General features: G+C 39.9%; 1 protein-coding gene across 1 annotated transcript in view; it reads right to left on the bottom strand.

The window, feature by feature from the left end:
- LRRC56 (leucine rich repeat containing 56) overlaps window positions 1-15262 on the bottom strand; it is a 67944-nt gene extending 52682 nt beyond the window's left edge. The window contains exons 1-3 of the mRNA XM_030484646.1: window positions 15174-15262; window positions 13770-13915; window positions 2113-2279 (exon numbers count right to left, since the gene is read on the bottom strand). Coding sequence (XP_030340506.1) covers window positions 2113-2279; window positions 13770-13833 — 231 coding nt within the window. The 5' untranslated portion in view covers window positions 13834-13915; window positions 15174-15262. The remainder of the gene's footprint in view (window positions 1-2112; window positions 2280-13769; window positions 13916-15173) is intronic.
- Between the last annotated feature and the right edge of the window lie 378 nt (window positions 15263-15640).

Genomic DNA, 15640 nt, shown 5'->3' with positions numbered 1-15640 from the left:
TATTAATTTCCTTCTCAGAGCACTTCAGCAAATACAATCAATAACTCCTAAAATACTCACAACTAGAAGACAATCAAGAAGATATTGCAAGTGTATTGATTTAAGCAAAACAACCTTTCAAACCATTTGGTTACCAATGGCATGAGATTCCCTAAAAAATACGCATGTGAAAACTTGTTTCTGATTAAATGTTTGAACAGTGTCTCTATTTTTACATTTGCAAATCCAGAGGAAGTAAATTTATGGAAGCAGCAGTTTTCATTTGATCAACATAAAGGTCAAAGAATAGATATATTGGATAAGTTATTAAAACAAGCTACAAACACTCTAAATGTTTCCTTGACAATGTCATATAATTTTTCCTCTGAGCAGGAAGTATCCCTGCTGTGCCAACACAAATGTTGGTTTCCAGGGCCAGCAAATAACTGTGTCCAGAAAAACTGGTAGGATAGTGTACATCAGTTTAAAAGACTTTTTGAAATGGAATTCCTTACAAATGTTAATATGCACAATCTTAAAGAAGCAATGGTTGATTAATTTCAAGAAGGTACATATGAATAGCAAAGGTTTTTTCCCCCATTTTTAACAATAGCCTATAATTATGGGAGAATTTAATTTCTGATCTGTATTTTAAAAAAATGTTATTAAATAATGAACTACAACTTCATAGGATGTGGGTACGTACTACGTACACTTAAAACTTACTGTGAACTAAAAGCAGCAGAGCTTCTGAAACAGAATTTCTTGCCAATGAAAGAACTTCCTAAGGGTTTAATTCAGAGTTTATTGAAGTCAGAGGGCAGCTCTTTTGGTAACTCTAATGGACTTTGGTTCATGCCCCAAGAAAACAGACTAATCTGAGAGCTTGCCATTGGATTTATACAGGGTATTATAGGCCACAAACACGTTAGACCGGCCAAACTATACGCCAGATTTTAGCAAAAGATCAAGAAGCTGTCAGAGGTTCATATGCGCCAAAAGAAAGTGAGCGGCATACATCATAAGATCATATATCAAATTTCCTCAGAATGCTTTAAATAGACATTCTGCAGAAAGTGACTTTTACATCTCCAACCATTTTATAAACACTAGAAAACTTAGCTGCTAAGAGCAGTTCTGAGAATAACTTGCTGTCTAATCTCCAGCACACAGTTAAAATTGTGGCTGGTGTATAGTCAGGGAGCGGTGTAAACCTGCAGCTGGAACATGCCCCTGCAGAAGCTAGTGTCTCTCCACCGGTGCAGTGGATGCACAGAGGATTATGGTTACAGTGATCATCATCCTGCCCGCTGGAAGCATCCGAACCACAGCCTTGGCCCCAGCTCTTCCTCACTAAGCTCTACACAACTCTGCAACACAGAAACTGCTCTCACCTCTTCCTTCCTTTAGCAAGAATCACTGAGGTTATTTTCTCAGCCCCTACTCATCCCAAAGGATTTTACCCTTAATTAGTCCTGAGCAAATACAGCACAATATACAATCAAGTATTCCTTCACAAATATTTTGCAAAGTGAATTCCTTCATGAAGATTTCAGCATGTTATTCTCTTTCAACAGGCTGCATGCCAAAATCATTTCCCTCCTGTCAAAAATGAACATGGCTTTCAAATGTGCTTTGAAATTTCACACACTTTGATATATATAGAAAGTACTTCCAGCACTTGCAGAATATTTTAATAGGCTTCTTAGCAGGACAGAAGATTTCACTAATTCAGAAAAAAGTTGTGCTTTTAAAGTTACATTTCCAATCTCTAGAACAAGGTTAATGTAAAAAGGCTTTTTCTTCTGCTAAGATTCAAGGTACTTCAGATGGCATTAATGAGATCTGTTTAAATTATAATTATGCTACCCATACTTTTCTTCACGCTGCTTCAAGAAACCTAGCAATAAAGATAGCAGCATTCACACCGGGAGTATTTTTTATATGAAACAAGGTGAAAGGAGGACAAGCATTTGATAAATTTCCATAAGACAGAATCTACTTTATGCAGAAGTCTAACTGTCAGATATGCAACAATCTGCAATCATCACAAAGGCAGTTGGAAAGTTAATACAGCTCTGTGTATGCCAGTTTGCCTCTTCTACTTCATTAAAAAGCTGCATGTCTACTCACCAGTTTCCTGGGGGAAAGGTATTCATCCACAAGTAGCTCTCCATCATCTTTAATCAGTGGACTGGGATTTAGGTTGCCTCGCCAACTCAAATCAGTCACTCGGTCTGCAGCTGAGTCCAGATGAGAAACTCTGCCAGGATTCCACTTCAGGTCCATCTCAATATTCTCTGAATAAAAGGATAACATGTGGTCTGCTTTTTTCCCCTGTATTTATTATTTTCCCTTCAGGAAAATCTATTTTGACTCCCATTCCAAGTCAGAAAGTGGCTATGGAGATACAGGTTTCTTTAATCAGAAAGAACCCAATGCATTATGTAACATATATTCTTCCTTTTCTTCACCCTCAAGAGCTATTGTAGTCCCACGTCTCATTCAGCTTTGAGTGTAAGCTTTTACAGCAAGCTATCATTTGCAGTTATACAAAAAGCCAGGCATACCTATGGCTCTCTACAAAGAAGGAAGTCAAGAAGCAGCAAACCAGGACACTAGTCCTTTCCAGTCTTCTCTGGAAACAGCACACAGCAAAACTCTGCCAGGATCTAGGCTGCAAGTGCCAGCACCAAGACATGCCACCGTTTCTCTGCAGAGTTTTGAGCTCTGCCTGTAGGTAGCTTGGACAGCAGCAGTTTGTATTTACTGTCTTAAATTAAACATACCTGCACTGTTACTGACTGCCCTCTGGTCAGGCAGGCCATGGCTACTGACTTCAAGTTCTGAAGAAAGTCTTGGAGAAAATAATATTAAAATACAATTCAAACAAAACCGTGTATGCTTCAAGTGAGAATTAAATACAAAGTTGAAGATAAAGCAGTTCAGAAGTGCTCATTCTTCAACTCCCAAAGCTATTCCTTTCACAGAAATATTAACAATTAACTTTGAAATATGAGAATAAGCATATGTACACCTGTTAAGAGTCAAAAAGCAAATCAGCTGTACCCGAATGGTACAAGCATTACTATGATTTATACAGCTATTTACTACTACTTGGCAGCAAGGAAGTATCACAGCTGGAAACATTGCTGTAACAACAAAAGGCTAGACTAGAGAAAAGCCTTCTCACTCTGCTGAAGGGACACCTGCAGTTTTCCTCTGTTCTCCATTGTGAAGCAGTACTTATTCTTCATGCTGGAAAAGTAATTAAATAATCAAGCTAATCATAATTGGCTGACAGGGCTTCAGTGGTGGCCAGACCCTGAGAATTACCACCTTCCTTCCCCCTCATACTAATAAACTGTTGAACACAGGAGTGAATTCTGTTAGGTAAAATGGAAGTTCTGACTGCTCAGCTAGTCATCTCTACTCAAGAAGACTGACTGGTTAGCAGGTGAGAGAGGTTTACACCAAACAGGCTTCTTGCTCTGACTACTCACGGCCAGTCAGAAGTCTTCAATTTTGCACTAACAAAAGAAATTCAAAAGACTCGATACTGTCAGAAAAAAAATAGCAGCCCTTACCTGAAGAAGAGTTAGAACAAAAAATTAATGAACCACCAAACCTCTCCCTGCATGATCTACTAGCACTGGGAAGAGAGGAACCAAAACCTCACACTCCATATCCTCCTTCCATGTGCTCATCAGGGAAGAGGCAACCCACAGAAAGCAACAACTGTTTTTCCCAGATCACTACAAGCATTCCTACAGGAGAAGCTGACTTCTCAAATGTGCGATGCCTGAGCCACAGCAACATTCAATGCTTAAAAAACATATTCAAGAAGAAATTCTTCAGACACATTACTCTTTTCAATCTTTCTTAACGGCTTATAAAAAAACCACCTAAAGTGAATTGAGCATTGACCTTTGTAGCTTCTAAAACCTCAGCATGCCTATAGTATAAGGACAACTTTCCTACTTCTGCCCATTAAGAGGGAAAAGAGATCTAAAAAATAGTGTGTCTTAGTTTTTGGAAGAAGCGCTACAACCCATAGATTTCTATTATGTTTCTTTTTCCAAAGCATTCTATAATTTCTCAGATTTTTTCCTCTACATTGTTTACAGCAGATCAGTATGATTTAGTCAGTACACTGAGTTGCAGCAGTCATCAGCTGTCCAAGGAAATTCAAGAATCTTATACTCTATGAAGGTCTTCCAGTGTTGTCTTTATTTTCCTAAGAAAGAATTATTTTGGTCAATAATTGACTTGCATTAGAATATCTGCCATATAAATGCTGGAATACTTCGACAGTTGCACATGTGTTGGATCCCATGCAAGTACTGGTGGTTCTTTCTAATTCAAGTGAGGATTGTGATTATCCAGAAATAATCCCGTATGTTATTGGATCCAAGTGGAGCAATAGTCAGAAATTACTGATGTAATGTGTGAGCGCAAAACACAATGAGGTAACAGCAGGATTGTGTAGATTCAGTCTGTGAAGAGTTAATACACTTTCATAAAACAAATTATTTCAGTCCATCACTATTACATTTCAGAACACCCTCCAGTGTTTGAAATATGTGTTGATACAGCACTTACTTAAGGTTTGACAGGGGGATCAATTTGTGGCTTAATATCTGAGTAACACTTCCAATTCCATAGCTCCTGCTATTGACCTGCTGTTTGTAATTATTGTAAAGTTGGATTAGTGAGAAGAAAAGTATTTTTATTACAAATTGTCTGGGATCAAATTGAGTTATTGTCAGCAAACAAAACTATTTTTTTTTCACATGCTTCCATTACTTCAGAACTTTCTCCAGAGAGGAATCTTGTCCTGAACATGGATCAAAATAACATCCTCAAAATGAGGAATACAGAAAAGCTAAGAGTGGAGGAATCCTAGTGGTAAGGTACCAATCTTACATAAAAATCTGTAAACCTCTGAAATCTCCAGCACTGCGTAGGAGTGAGAATGGGGCCCAGCACAACGCTTGTCCCCCTACAGATACAGGAGTTGGATTGCTCATTTTTGTCAGGTCCACCTGACTTTCTGAGACAGGTAAAACCATTCCTGTAAAGCCACCTCAGCCACTCATAATACCAAAAAGCAATGAGAAGTTGTCCTGGCTTCAGCTGGGATAGAGTTAATTTTCTTCCTAGTAGCTAGTGCAGTGCTGCGTTTGGATTTAGTGTGAGAATAATGCTGATAACACACCAATGTTTTAGTTGTTGCTAAGTAGCACTTACCTGATCAAGGGCTTTTCAATCTCTCATGCTCTGCCAGTGAGGAGGGGCACAAGAAGCCAGGAAGAAGCAGAGACAGGACACCTGACTCAAACTAGTCAAAGGGGTATTCCATGCAACAGCACATCATGCTCGGTACATAAACTGGGGGGAGTTGGCTAGGAGGGGCTGATCACTGCTCAGGGACAGACTGGGCATCAGTCAGTGGGTGGCAAGCAATTGTACCAGGCATCACTGTTGTTTGTTGGGGGGTTTTTGTTTGTTTTCTCTCTCTCTCTTTGTTATTTCCCTTTCATTATTATTATTAGTAGTATTTTATACGTTATTTCAATTATTAAACTGTTCTTACCTCAACAGTTTTCCCAATTCTCATCCCACATCCCACTGGGAGGTGTGTGTGTGTGAGTGAGCAAGGAGTTGCATTGTATTTAGTTGCCAGCTGGGGTCAAACTATGACAAAAATCTATGGCTCTGTCAAATGCACAGGACAAGCAACCACTGACCCAAACTAGTATCACCCTCAGCAGGACAGTTTACAGGGACTGGAAAGACTTCATTGTCATTAAAGAGGTCTGAGAAGTCATGAACCTGAAGATTTACTCCACAGAGAAGATGGCTGCATTGGATATATGTTGGATCTATACTCTCAATGGTAACGCAGATCATTGCTGCAAGACTTTGTAGGACCAACAAGGATGGAAGCTAAATGCACCTAATGAAAACCTTCAATAAATTCAATGGGAGAGCAAAGCAATATCAGTAAGCAGATGAGAGTGTCAGGAAAGAAAATGGGTTAAAAAAACATGGTGTTTTGTCCTGCATTCCTGCATGTGAACATTGAGAAGAGAAAGAAATCAATGAATTAGATTTTGCAGGATTTGTATCATAGGTCTTGACTTTGCAGGCTCTTGCACATGTTGATAACTAGAAGCGCTAATCAGTGAGTGCAGGAGAAATCAGTGACCAAAGCAGTGAGATGGAAGATTTTGAATCCTACAAACAGTTAATCTGCCAACTTTCCCCACTGCTGCCACTCCCCTTCCCAAAGCAAGCGTGATGATGGTAAGCTATTCAATTCACATACATGTTGTGAAAGTTCATCAAAAACTGCATGACATTGGCAACCTATATAGAGTAATGCAGCTAATAAAGATTATCATCAAAATTAAATGATCCTTGGAACAACATGTTATTCAAACTCCTGCAGAATACTGTAATTTGCTAAACAGAAATTGGCAGAAAATAGTTATTTGATGTTCTTAGGGTCCAACAAACTGGTAAAACTCCAAGGTTTTCTTTTCCTGCTACAAGATTTATCAGAGTCAATGATGGGATCATGTATTCTCATTAAATATATATTATTTTGCATTTCAAATACAGCAATTGCCAGAAATGTTTGACTTCATATTAATTATGGCTTCTTAAGTCTGGGAAAGACTCTCTGAGTAGTGTGACTAGGCATGATAATTTCTAATGCAGCTAAGACATCAGCTAAAGAGCTTGTCCAAGCAAATACATTGCCATTTAAAAACAAAAACAACAACAAAAAAACAACCAACAGTAATCAATCCAGATTTACTATAGGAAAGAAATATACCACTATATATTAACATCTCATACAAGAATGAATCTCTACTCCCTTCGGCCAGATTCTCAACCAGCATCCTCTAGTTCTGTGGCTTCCCATGCCTTCAAAAAGCTTCAGTGGACAGGGAGGATTGCCAGTTCAGGTAGGGTACTGCAATCTGTATGCTCGTAGCTTTATGTCACCAGCCTAAAAATTCTCCAGAAAAAAACCCCATTTGAGAACCATTGTGCTATCTAGCTCTTCACAACAAGAAGCTTGCACTGCAGACTTCCATTTCTCTTGCCCTGCATAATGTAGTTTTTATTTTTTTAATCCAGAATCACAAATTACAGCAGTGCCCGTACTGTTACCACTGCCACAGAAGGAAAACAAAGAATTCTGTGTTTACTAAGGATTTGACAAAAAGTTTGGTTTATAAATCCCAAGGGAACTATGAGTGCCCTTTTAAGCGTAATCTTGTGCAAGTGCACTATAGATAACCTCTTCTGGAAAATAACTGTTTGGGCAGCTGGAATTTACTATGATGTCATCAGGAAACTACTGTTAAAATAATCCACCCCTAATGGCAAAACCAGTTCCTGCTACATTTATGTAATACAAAGCATCCTGCAACACATCAGTCTATTTTAGCAGGTGCAACTTCTAAAAAGTTGAAAAATAAAACATCTGACCTGATATTAATGTGAATCTTTTCTGTATAGGACAAAACAATCTTGTTTTAATCTTCTGTATTTGTTAAGCAGAAGGAGATAATGACTACTTCAGTAATGCTGCTTTACTATCAAGGGATCATGTAAACACTATAAAGAGCATACATAAATATTCCACTTGTGTGCCCCACTAAAGAAAAAACAGCTCTTATAAGAATGCTGAAATATCATGATATCAATATCCTGTTTAATCAAAAATTCACTGACTTCAAAGACATTGAATGACTCAAATGCTTACAATGCTGGGTTTATTTAACAGTTTAGTCAATTAGAGGCTTTAGTTCAAGCACCCAAATTTGCAAATATAAAGCAAGTGTACCAATTTGTCTCGTTGTTATTTAAGTGCCAGAAAGTCCCTTGGTAGTACATGTAAATCCTACTCTACAGTTGCCATGACCATGGTAGGCGAGCCTCAGGATCTATGTCCCATACAGTCCTCGGTAAAAGTTCTTGGGAGCTAAAGCAGCCATGATCCCAGAGAAGAAAATGCATGCTACAAACCCAGACCAGGTTTGAGCCAACACGCTTGCAATAAAAGGTGTTTCATAATCTTAAAAAAACCATAGCAGTAATAAATAAAAAGGCAATGTATTTAAATGCTACCCATTTCTCCTTTATATATCTGCAAATGACATGTATTAAAAAAGCAGGATATATAATACTTTCCCAAGTCCTGCTGAGGAGATTGTAAGGTGATGAGAAATTCTTTATCATGTGTGCTGGATATGCCTCTAAATTAAATAATTCTGAAGCTAGCTTGTCAAATGCTGTCCAACAGCAGGGTAAAAAGCAGATCACTCTATTTTATGTGCTCTTATGTGTCAACGAAACAATAGACCAGTGTCCAAACAATTGTGTTTGGCTTTTAGAGTCCTGTGGCGTGAGGGGATCAGTGGCAATTTCTGTCTGGCTACAAATATTCATTGGTACTCTCTGCAGTGCAAGCCTACAGACAGTGGCTATGAATGAACATGGATTATCTAAAACCTTCAGCGAAACTGCAAGACGCTACAGACTGAGACGATTTTCTTTTTCTCATATAGGTGAACTTCCTGCTGCAAGAAAATGTCTCAAGAGGCTCTTCTGCTGTCTGCCGCCACTCCTTCCCACAATCAGCCTAAGGAAAGCAAAGTAGGGGGTAAATGGGGGGATAGGTGGTGAACAACAGCGGTTATGGAAAAACAGAGCCCCAAGGTGCCTATGTTCACTGCTAGAAGGCTGCCAAATGATCTTATCATCATTTCAGTTAGTGGGAGAGAGAAGAATAAGTCTCTCACTACTTTAACTTCAGCAGGCTAGCCAGGGATCAGGAAGCTACGTTTGGTTCTTTATGGCCACAAGCTTTAATCTAACGGTGTCCACATGTTAAATAAGGGAGAAACAAGGCTGCTCTTTTTAAAATTCTCCTGTCCTTACATTGGGATCCTGCCATGGATAGCTCAGGCCAAGGTACACAGGAATCAGCGTACCTGTGCTTGTCACACACATAGATCCTGCCTTAAATGTAGATGTCACTGGAGCAGAAGATCAGGGAAAGTAATTAGTTTAGGCAATTCTAACATTACACTTTCAGCTTTGTTAGAATAAAAAGTACTCAACTATAATGTTATTCTTTTAAACTATTCCCAAGGTACAGATATTAATTTAAACCACAGCATCAGCTTAATGAAGTCTTTTGTCAGGAAATGCTTAATATCCTTCTTTTGGGGCTTTACATATGATATCCTATTCTTATTTCAGAAGACAGAATGTACAGGTAAGTGCATCCTGTCAGGCTGAATTAAGATTTGATCTCATGTTTAATACTCCACAGGTTATCTTAATATCTATTGGATATAACCCAAACAACTGTTTTTTTCTAAAACATCAGCCAGGTCCTTCATTTACCTTTCTTGCATTCAAAAGGCCTAATTCAGCAATTACTTAAATTGCAGATGCTCGCATATTACTGGACAGGTCAAGGAAGGACATGAACAAAGTAAGGGTTTGCAGAGTCAGTATCTTTTTAAGATCAACAGATATATTTAAGAAAACAAGACAAATTTTAAGGCATGCAAGCCCCTCTTCGTGCCATGGGCAGACATCTGTACTCTCCAAGCCTGAAGAGTAAATTTAAGTCAGCACCATAGGATTTAGGTCCCAGTCCTGAAAAAGACACATTCACATGAAGAACTTTACTCAGAGCAAGCAGAGGAGTTCATCATGGGGCTAACCCAAGACACCCACTGGTATAATGTAAAGTATCAATAAAAGCATTCCCACCAGCCTCCTCCAGATGTGTACTCTTTCACCACAACACCTATGCAAGAGGTGGTCCACAACCAGGTTCATCAGCCATGTTACACAAAGTCCCATAGGTCAACGCTCACACTTAAGTAAAATTTGCTCAAATTGTATCTTTTTTTAGCTCCCAATTTAACTGAGAAGAGTTGAAAATATGAATCCCAGCATACTATTTCTGAACTTCTGGAGCTGGGCTGAAAAAAAAAAAGCAGTCAGACAGCGCATGTGCCCAAGATGTGCTCTGCACATCCTACAACCACTCTGTATGCAAGTCTGAGTGTGTTAAAAGAAAAGGTACCTTCAGGGAGCTCTCCACTTATGATGTATATTTAACATCTGGAAAAATAATCAATACTGTCTCAGCACATAGCTTGCAGTATATGTATTTAAAAAGCAAGAAGCAGCATGATGAAATCATATTTTAGGGGGGAATAAAAAAAAATTAATCAAGATTTGAGTGGCTCAGGGCTAATTCATCACCCAAGCAATAATTTCCCTGGGTTAGTGCTGGTGGGTGAGGCCTTTGGATCTATTCTGGTACCAGTGTAAAGGTACTTTCTTATTTAACAAAGCTTTTGCAAGTGAATAAACTAATTTTTCAGCTGATTTGCACACTTTGTACCATATTCCACTGGTGGTCACACGGCACAAAATGTTTGAGATTAATCTTCTGTAAGTGATGAGAGCCAAAGAATAAGCTAATATGTCCCACGTAGACTCAAGAGTTCACACACTTTAAAAAATACTATATACAAGGCAGGGCCAATTGTTGCAAAGAAGTGACAAATAATAAAAAAAAAAAGTTCTCTCACTGCAAACTTAGTTTTGCTTTAGTGTTAGAGTAATTATCCTTTCCTGTCACATGTAAACTCTGCTCACCTTGCACAAATACTGCTTCTAACCTAGCCTTGCTGCCTTTACCTGCGGCAAGAGGCTTCCACATCAGTTGACGCTCTCCCACCTTGCCATGAAGAAGCTGGGTAAATCACCTGTATACTGGTCTCTCTCCAGCACCTTCCCCCATGTCTCCCACATGCCCAAAGATCTTGCAGGCTCTCTCCGTTCATTAGGATAATAATATGACAGTGCAGCTCAGTTTTCTGAGACACAAAGAGCTCAGTGTCTCCCTGCACAGGTGAGCACAGTCTCAGGTCAAGCTTCCAATAGCGTTGGCTGCTCATTCACAGGCCACTCTAACCCATGGACTCAGGGCTAAGTGACAGTCCAAAGCTGCAGAGAAGAAAAACTACGTTTTTGGTCTTCAGAGCACTTTTAGTATCCACCATTTAGAAACACTTCCAGATTCCAGCTAAGAAAAGGACAATGAAACCAGATTTTTTTTTCTGGCTACCGCTGAATTGCTTTTATGAGCCCTCTGAAATCCAAACTTCTGTGCAGGATGAAAATGAATCATACATGGCATTGAAACATGAGTTTCAAAGTGCTCTGTTGTCCCCAAACAATTTTCAGTCCATTTTATTAGGTAATTCAGCTGATAGAAGCAAGAGATTCCATGGCCTACAAAGCCATTTGGAGAGTCATTTTCAACACTGGGATGTTTCTGATTTCCAATGTGTTGCTCACATGGGATACATTGTACAAAAAGAGATTAATTCTAGCTGAACTCATAGGAAAATAGTAAACAGTGGAAGATGGCACAGGAACTTATTTACTAACAAACATTCCCAAAATTTTAGCAAGGGCAGAAAAATAACTTCGCAAATTAAATATAGGCTACTAATGAGGTTGAATTATAACTGTCCTCCTAGATCAAGGCAGATGTCCAGCTAGCTACTGTAATCAGAAACAGATGCTTAAAAAACAGTAACAGAAGCAGAAGTAGTCTAAAGTGATCCTTCCACTGACACACTGTTTTAATTTCTAGCAATCAGTTCCTCAGTAACTTCCCAAGCCAAAAGGTGTGTTGTGTTCGACAGCCGGGGAGATATATAGATAAGCAGTGATTTGTCATGTCTCAAGACATGACAAATAGTCACCCAACGACTAAAGAAACATCAGGAATTTTATTAGAAATCGGTTTCTAAAAAGAGGAAAGTGTATTTTTGCATCATTTTATTTTTAATTGTGGAAGACACTGGCATAGGTTGTTGTGGAGGCTAAAATTATAAATAAAGTCAAAAGCAGTTAGATAGAATTATGGAGGATTCATCCATATGTCCATGCTATTCATTAATTTATAGCTTTCTTTTGCACCATCTCCTTTTTCATCTCCTCTTCTAGCTGGTAAGTCTCGTATATTTTGTCCATTTACCATTTCCTATTTTGTTGTATTTCACAGAAACGGTTTCAGTTCTGCCATTTACCCTCCAGGATGATCAAAACTGAACTCAAGATTCAAGATAATGGCCACAGAGACAGTACATGAATTGTCACTGTTTTCGACTCCTTTTCTTCAAAGTTTTAACACTCTTTGTCTTTGGCTAGCTGCAAGATGATATTTTCAGAGAACTACCACAGTTGCTCTTTCCCGAATAGCAATAATTTACATGAAGCTCTTCATTCTATATATGTTTGTTTCCCCCACATTCATCACTTTGAGCTTGGGTGGATACTCTATTAAAATAAAATAAAAACATACCCAAGCACTACTCATGCTAGTAACTCTAAAAAATATAAACTTAAGACACAAAAAATGTAAGATAAACAGCCAGCATTATGCTATACTTCAAATACTGCTTCTTGATGTGAGACACTACAATCAAAGAAATGAGTGCCTTCTGAAATACTTTTTTTAAAATATCAGACAATGTTTCTTTGAACTGGACAGAGTCCACAGTCTTTTCCTTTTAATACTGCTATATTAGCCTTTATTATATCTGCCATGGCAAATCTGGTCTTCTGATTTGTATTATAGCAAGTACTTGTAGCTCTACTGATATAAAACAGGTTTTGCTCCTAATTGTTTTTCAAGCCAACATATGAATCTAGCAAATTAAAATTATGCAGATGTAACTAAATTAATTTCTGTGAAAAGCTCATGAATTTTCTGATAAAAAAAAAAATAACCTCTTCATAATTTCTCCTGAATAGATATTAAACTGTTTCCACCAGTGACAAATGTAGCAATCCCAAATTTATGGTATATTACATAATGTTACTATTTTGCAGCGCTAAATTATATACGACTTCAAACTCAGAGAATAAATGTGGTTTCTTTAAGCTCTCTAAGGAGCTTCAGTTAGATAAGCACATGCTTCATCATCAAAATAAACAATAATATCACTTCAGTCCAGTGCTAAACTCACATCTGGTCTCACATTGAATCAAAATCCTGCTTTTATACAGGATCAGGTCCCTTGAGTTGTGTAAGAACAGGCTGATGGCATCCCAGGCCATGAGCCTGTTCTCTCTTCCATTGACTGGAGAGTACAACTAAATGAACAAATTTAATTGCCCGTAGGTGGACATATCCACATATCAATCCCTTGAGAAGTCAGACATATAGGAGCACAGTAATTCGCAGTGTTAAAGCCAAGACAGAGAATGCAAAGGCCAGGGAGAGGAAAATAAATAAATAAATAAATCACCACCCTTCCCTCCCCAGTAAAACCTGAACAAGAAATCTGGAAAAGGACTTTTACAAGGACATACAGTTACAGGACAAGGGGGAATGGCTTTAAGCTGAAAAAGGGGAGATTTAGATTAGATATCAGGAAGAAGTTCTTCACTATGAAGGTGGTGAGACTGGCACAGGTTGCCCAGAGAAGCTGATGCTTCCATAGATGCCCCATCCCTGGCAGTGTTCAAGGCCAGGTTGGACGGGACTTTGAGCAACCTGCTCTAGTGGAAGGTGTCCCTGCCCATGGTAGGGGGGTTGGAACTGGATGATCTTTAAGGTCCCTTCCAACCCAAAACATTCCACGATTCTGTGAAATAAAAGTGTATAGGAGGGTAATTAAAAAAAAGTTCTGAAATATTTTGTACATTTGAAATTATTTTACCTTTTCTTTCAATGCCACTGCTGTTTGGCATTATTTCCCATTCCTCTCCTGTGCAGATTTTCATTTACTAGTCACAGCTATTCATCTCCATCTATCTTGAACAGAGAGACTCAGTGCAACTTCTCATTTGGTTGCTCCATATCCTGCTAAAACAACAATAAGAACACAACCTTCAGTAGAAAACAAAACAATAAAAACAAAACAAAACCGAAAAAAACCCACCAAAACCAAACCCAGAGAGTCTGAGCATTCCACAATTAATAATAAAGGAGTACTTCATCCACTGTAGCAGCAGAACTCCATGCTCAATAGATCTTAGAAGCGTAACAGGATATGAAGCAGCGCAGCCCAGAAGAGCTTAATGAAAAGTGTAACTGAAAACGGTTTCCCAAGGAGATCATGAGAACACGAAGAATTTGATACAGAAGAATCTACATATTTGCAAAAACAGTTATTCACTGACAAATTGTTTACTCAAATAACAGTTGTTTCCTTAGCTGTAGGAGTAAGTTGTATCTGTGTTAGAGAAAACTAGCGTGGGGTAAAAGGCTGAATTCAACATTTAATACATTTTCACTGTATTTCTCATCAGAAAATTTTGCGTGGTAAAAGCTGTCAGAATGAAAAGTGATAGCTGAGCAGGAACAGTTACATCAGGAAACAATCTCTATAGAAGATGGGTGCAGCCTCACAGACAGGCCAAAGGGAGAGCTTAAGATACCAATTAACCAATTAGTGTCTGCTAAAACTATGGGCAGGTATTGTGAGTGCCTTGCTGATTGGGGGTTCATCCCCAAACCATTCTCCACAGCACAGAGGGGCCATAAGCAGGACAAGGACCATACCTGAGCCCTTTCTGCAAGAATCTGAACAAAGCTTGAAGCCTATAAACCTGGCACTGGCAAGGGTCTCCAGTCATTCAGGAGAAGCAGAGCAGGCTCTATGGAGGAGCCGCGTTCTCTCAACATGAAATGCCCAGGGATGCTTCTACAGCTTGCAAGGGCCCGGGACTATTTACTCATCAGCACTTTTCTTCTCAGAACTACACCAAAGCACAAAACCTAAACACGCTGTTAAACCTACCAGATTCATTGTGAACATCAATGACAATGTAAACAGAGACCTTCAGGTGCTTTCCACCAATGCACACTCGTGGGGCCTTCAAGCCCTGGGACGCACTGGATGTGTACCGCACACACTCAGCGTGGTCACTCACCACAAAAGCCTTTCTTAAAGGCCCTTAAACACACGTGTGTAAACAGTGGGTAACACAGGGGAAACCACCCCTCAGCCAGTCGCTACCACACGCACAAAGCCACCTCCAGGCTGCCCTCCCCACCCTCGGGAAGCACGACCCCTCTGCACGGGGCTGACTGCCGGTGGCGGGGGGAGGCCGGCACTTACCTACCAGCGGGGCCGGGGCCGGGGCCGCTGGGGCACGCCGAGACCGACCGTCACCCGGCAACCGCGGCCGCGACGGCGCTCGGCCAAGGAACCTCACCCGGCCCCGCACACCGCAGCAAGCTCCGCCCATCTCCCTGAGGGCCCGCCCACCCCGTCTCTGTGTAGAAGGAGCGGAGGGCGATGCTTGCAGGGGGAAGAGTGGAAATGTCAACAGCCAAGTGGGGAGAGCAGGGTGGGTACGGCGCTGAGGACAGGAACGGGACGGGAAAGGCAACAGGATTTGGGTGGCAGGTGACCACACAGCTGACAGTGTCGGGGTGGCAGTAGGAGGGGAGTTGGGGGCATCTGAAATGTTCTTTGTGGGCTGATGGATAATTGACACTGCCATCGTGCAGAAAGGTGACTCCGAACTCCTGTGGCGTGTTGAGGACTGAAAAATACAACTTGTGGTGTGTAACAAGGCAGGT

This window comes from Strigops habroptila, chromosome 4 (genome assembly GCF_004027225.2).
Source record: "Strigops habroptila isolate Jane chromosome 4, bStrHab1.2.pri, whole genome shotgun sequence".
Classification (NCBI taxonomy): Eukaryota; Metazoa; Chordata; class Aves; order Psittaciformes; family Psittacidae; genus Strigops; species Strigops habroptila.
The sequence above is the reverse complement of the archived record's forward strand: the minus strand, read 5'-3'. Positions and strand labels throughout refer to the sequence as shown.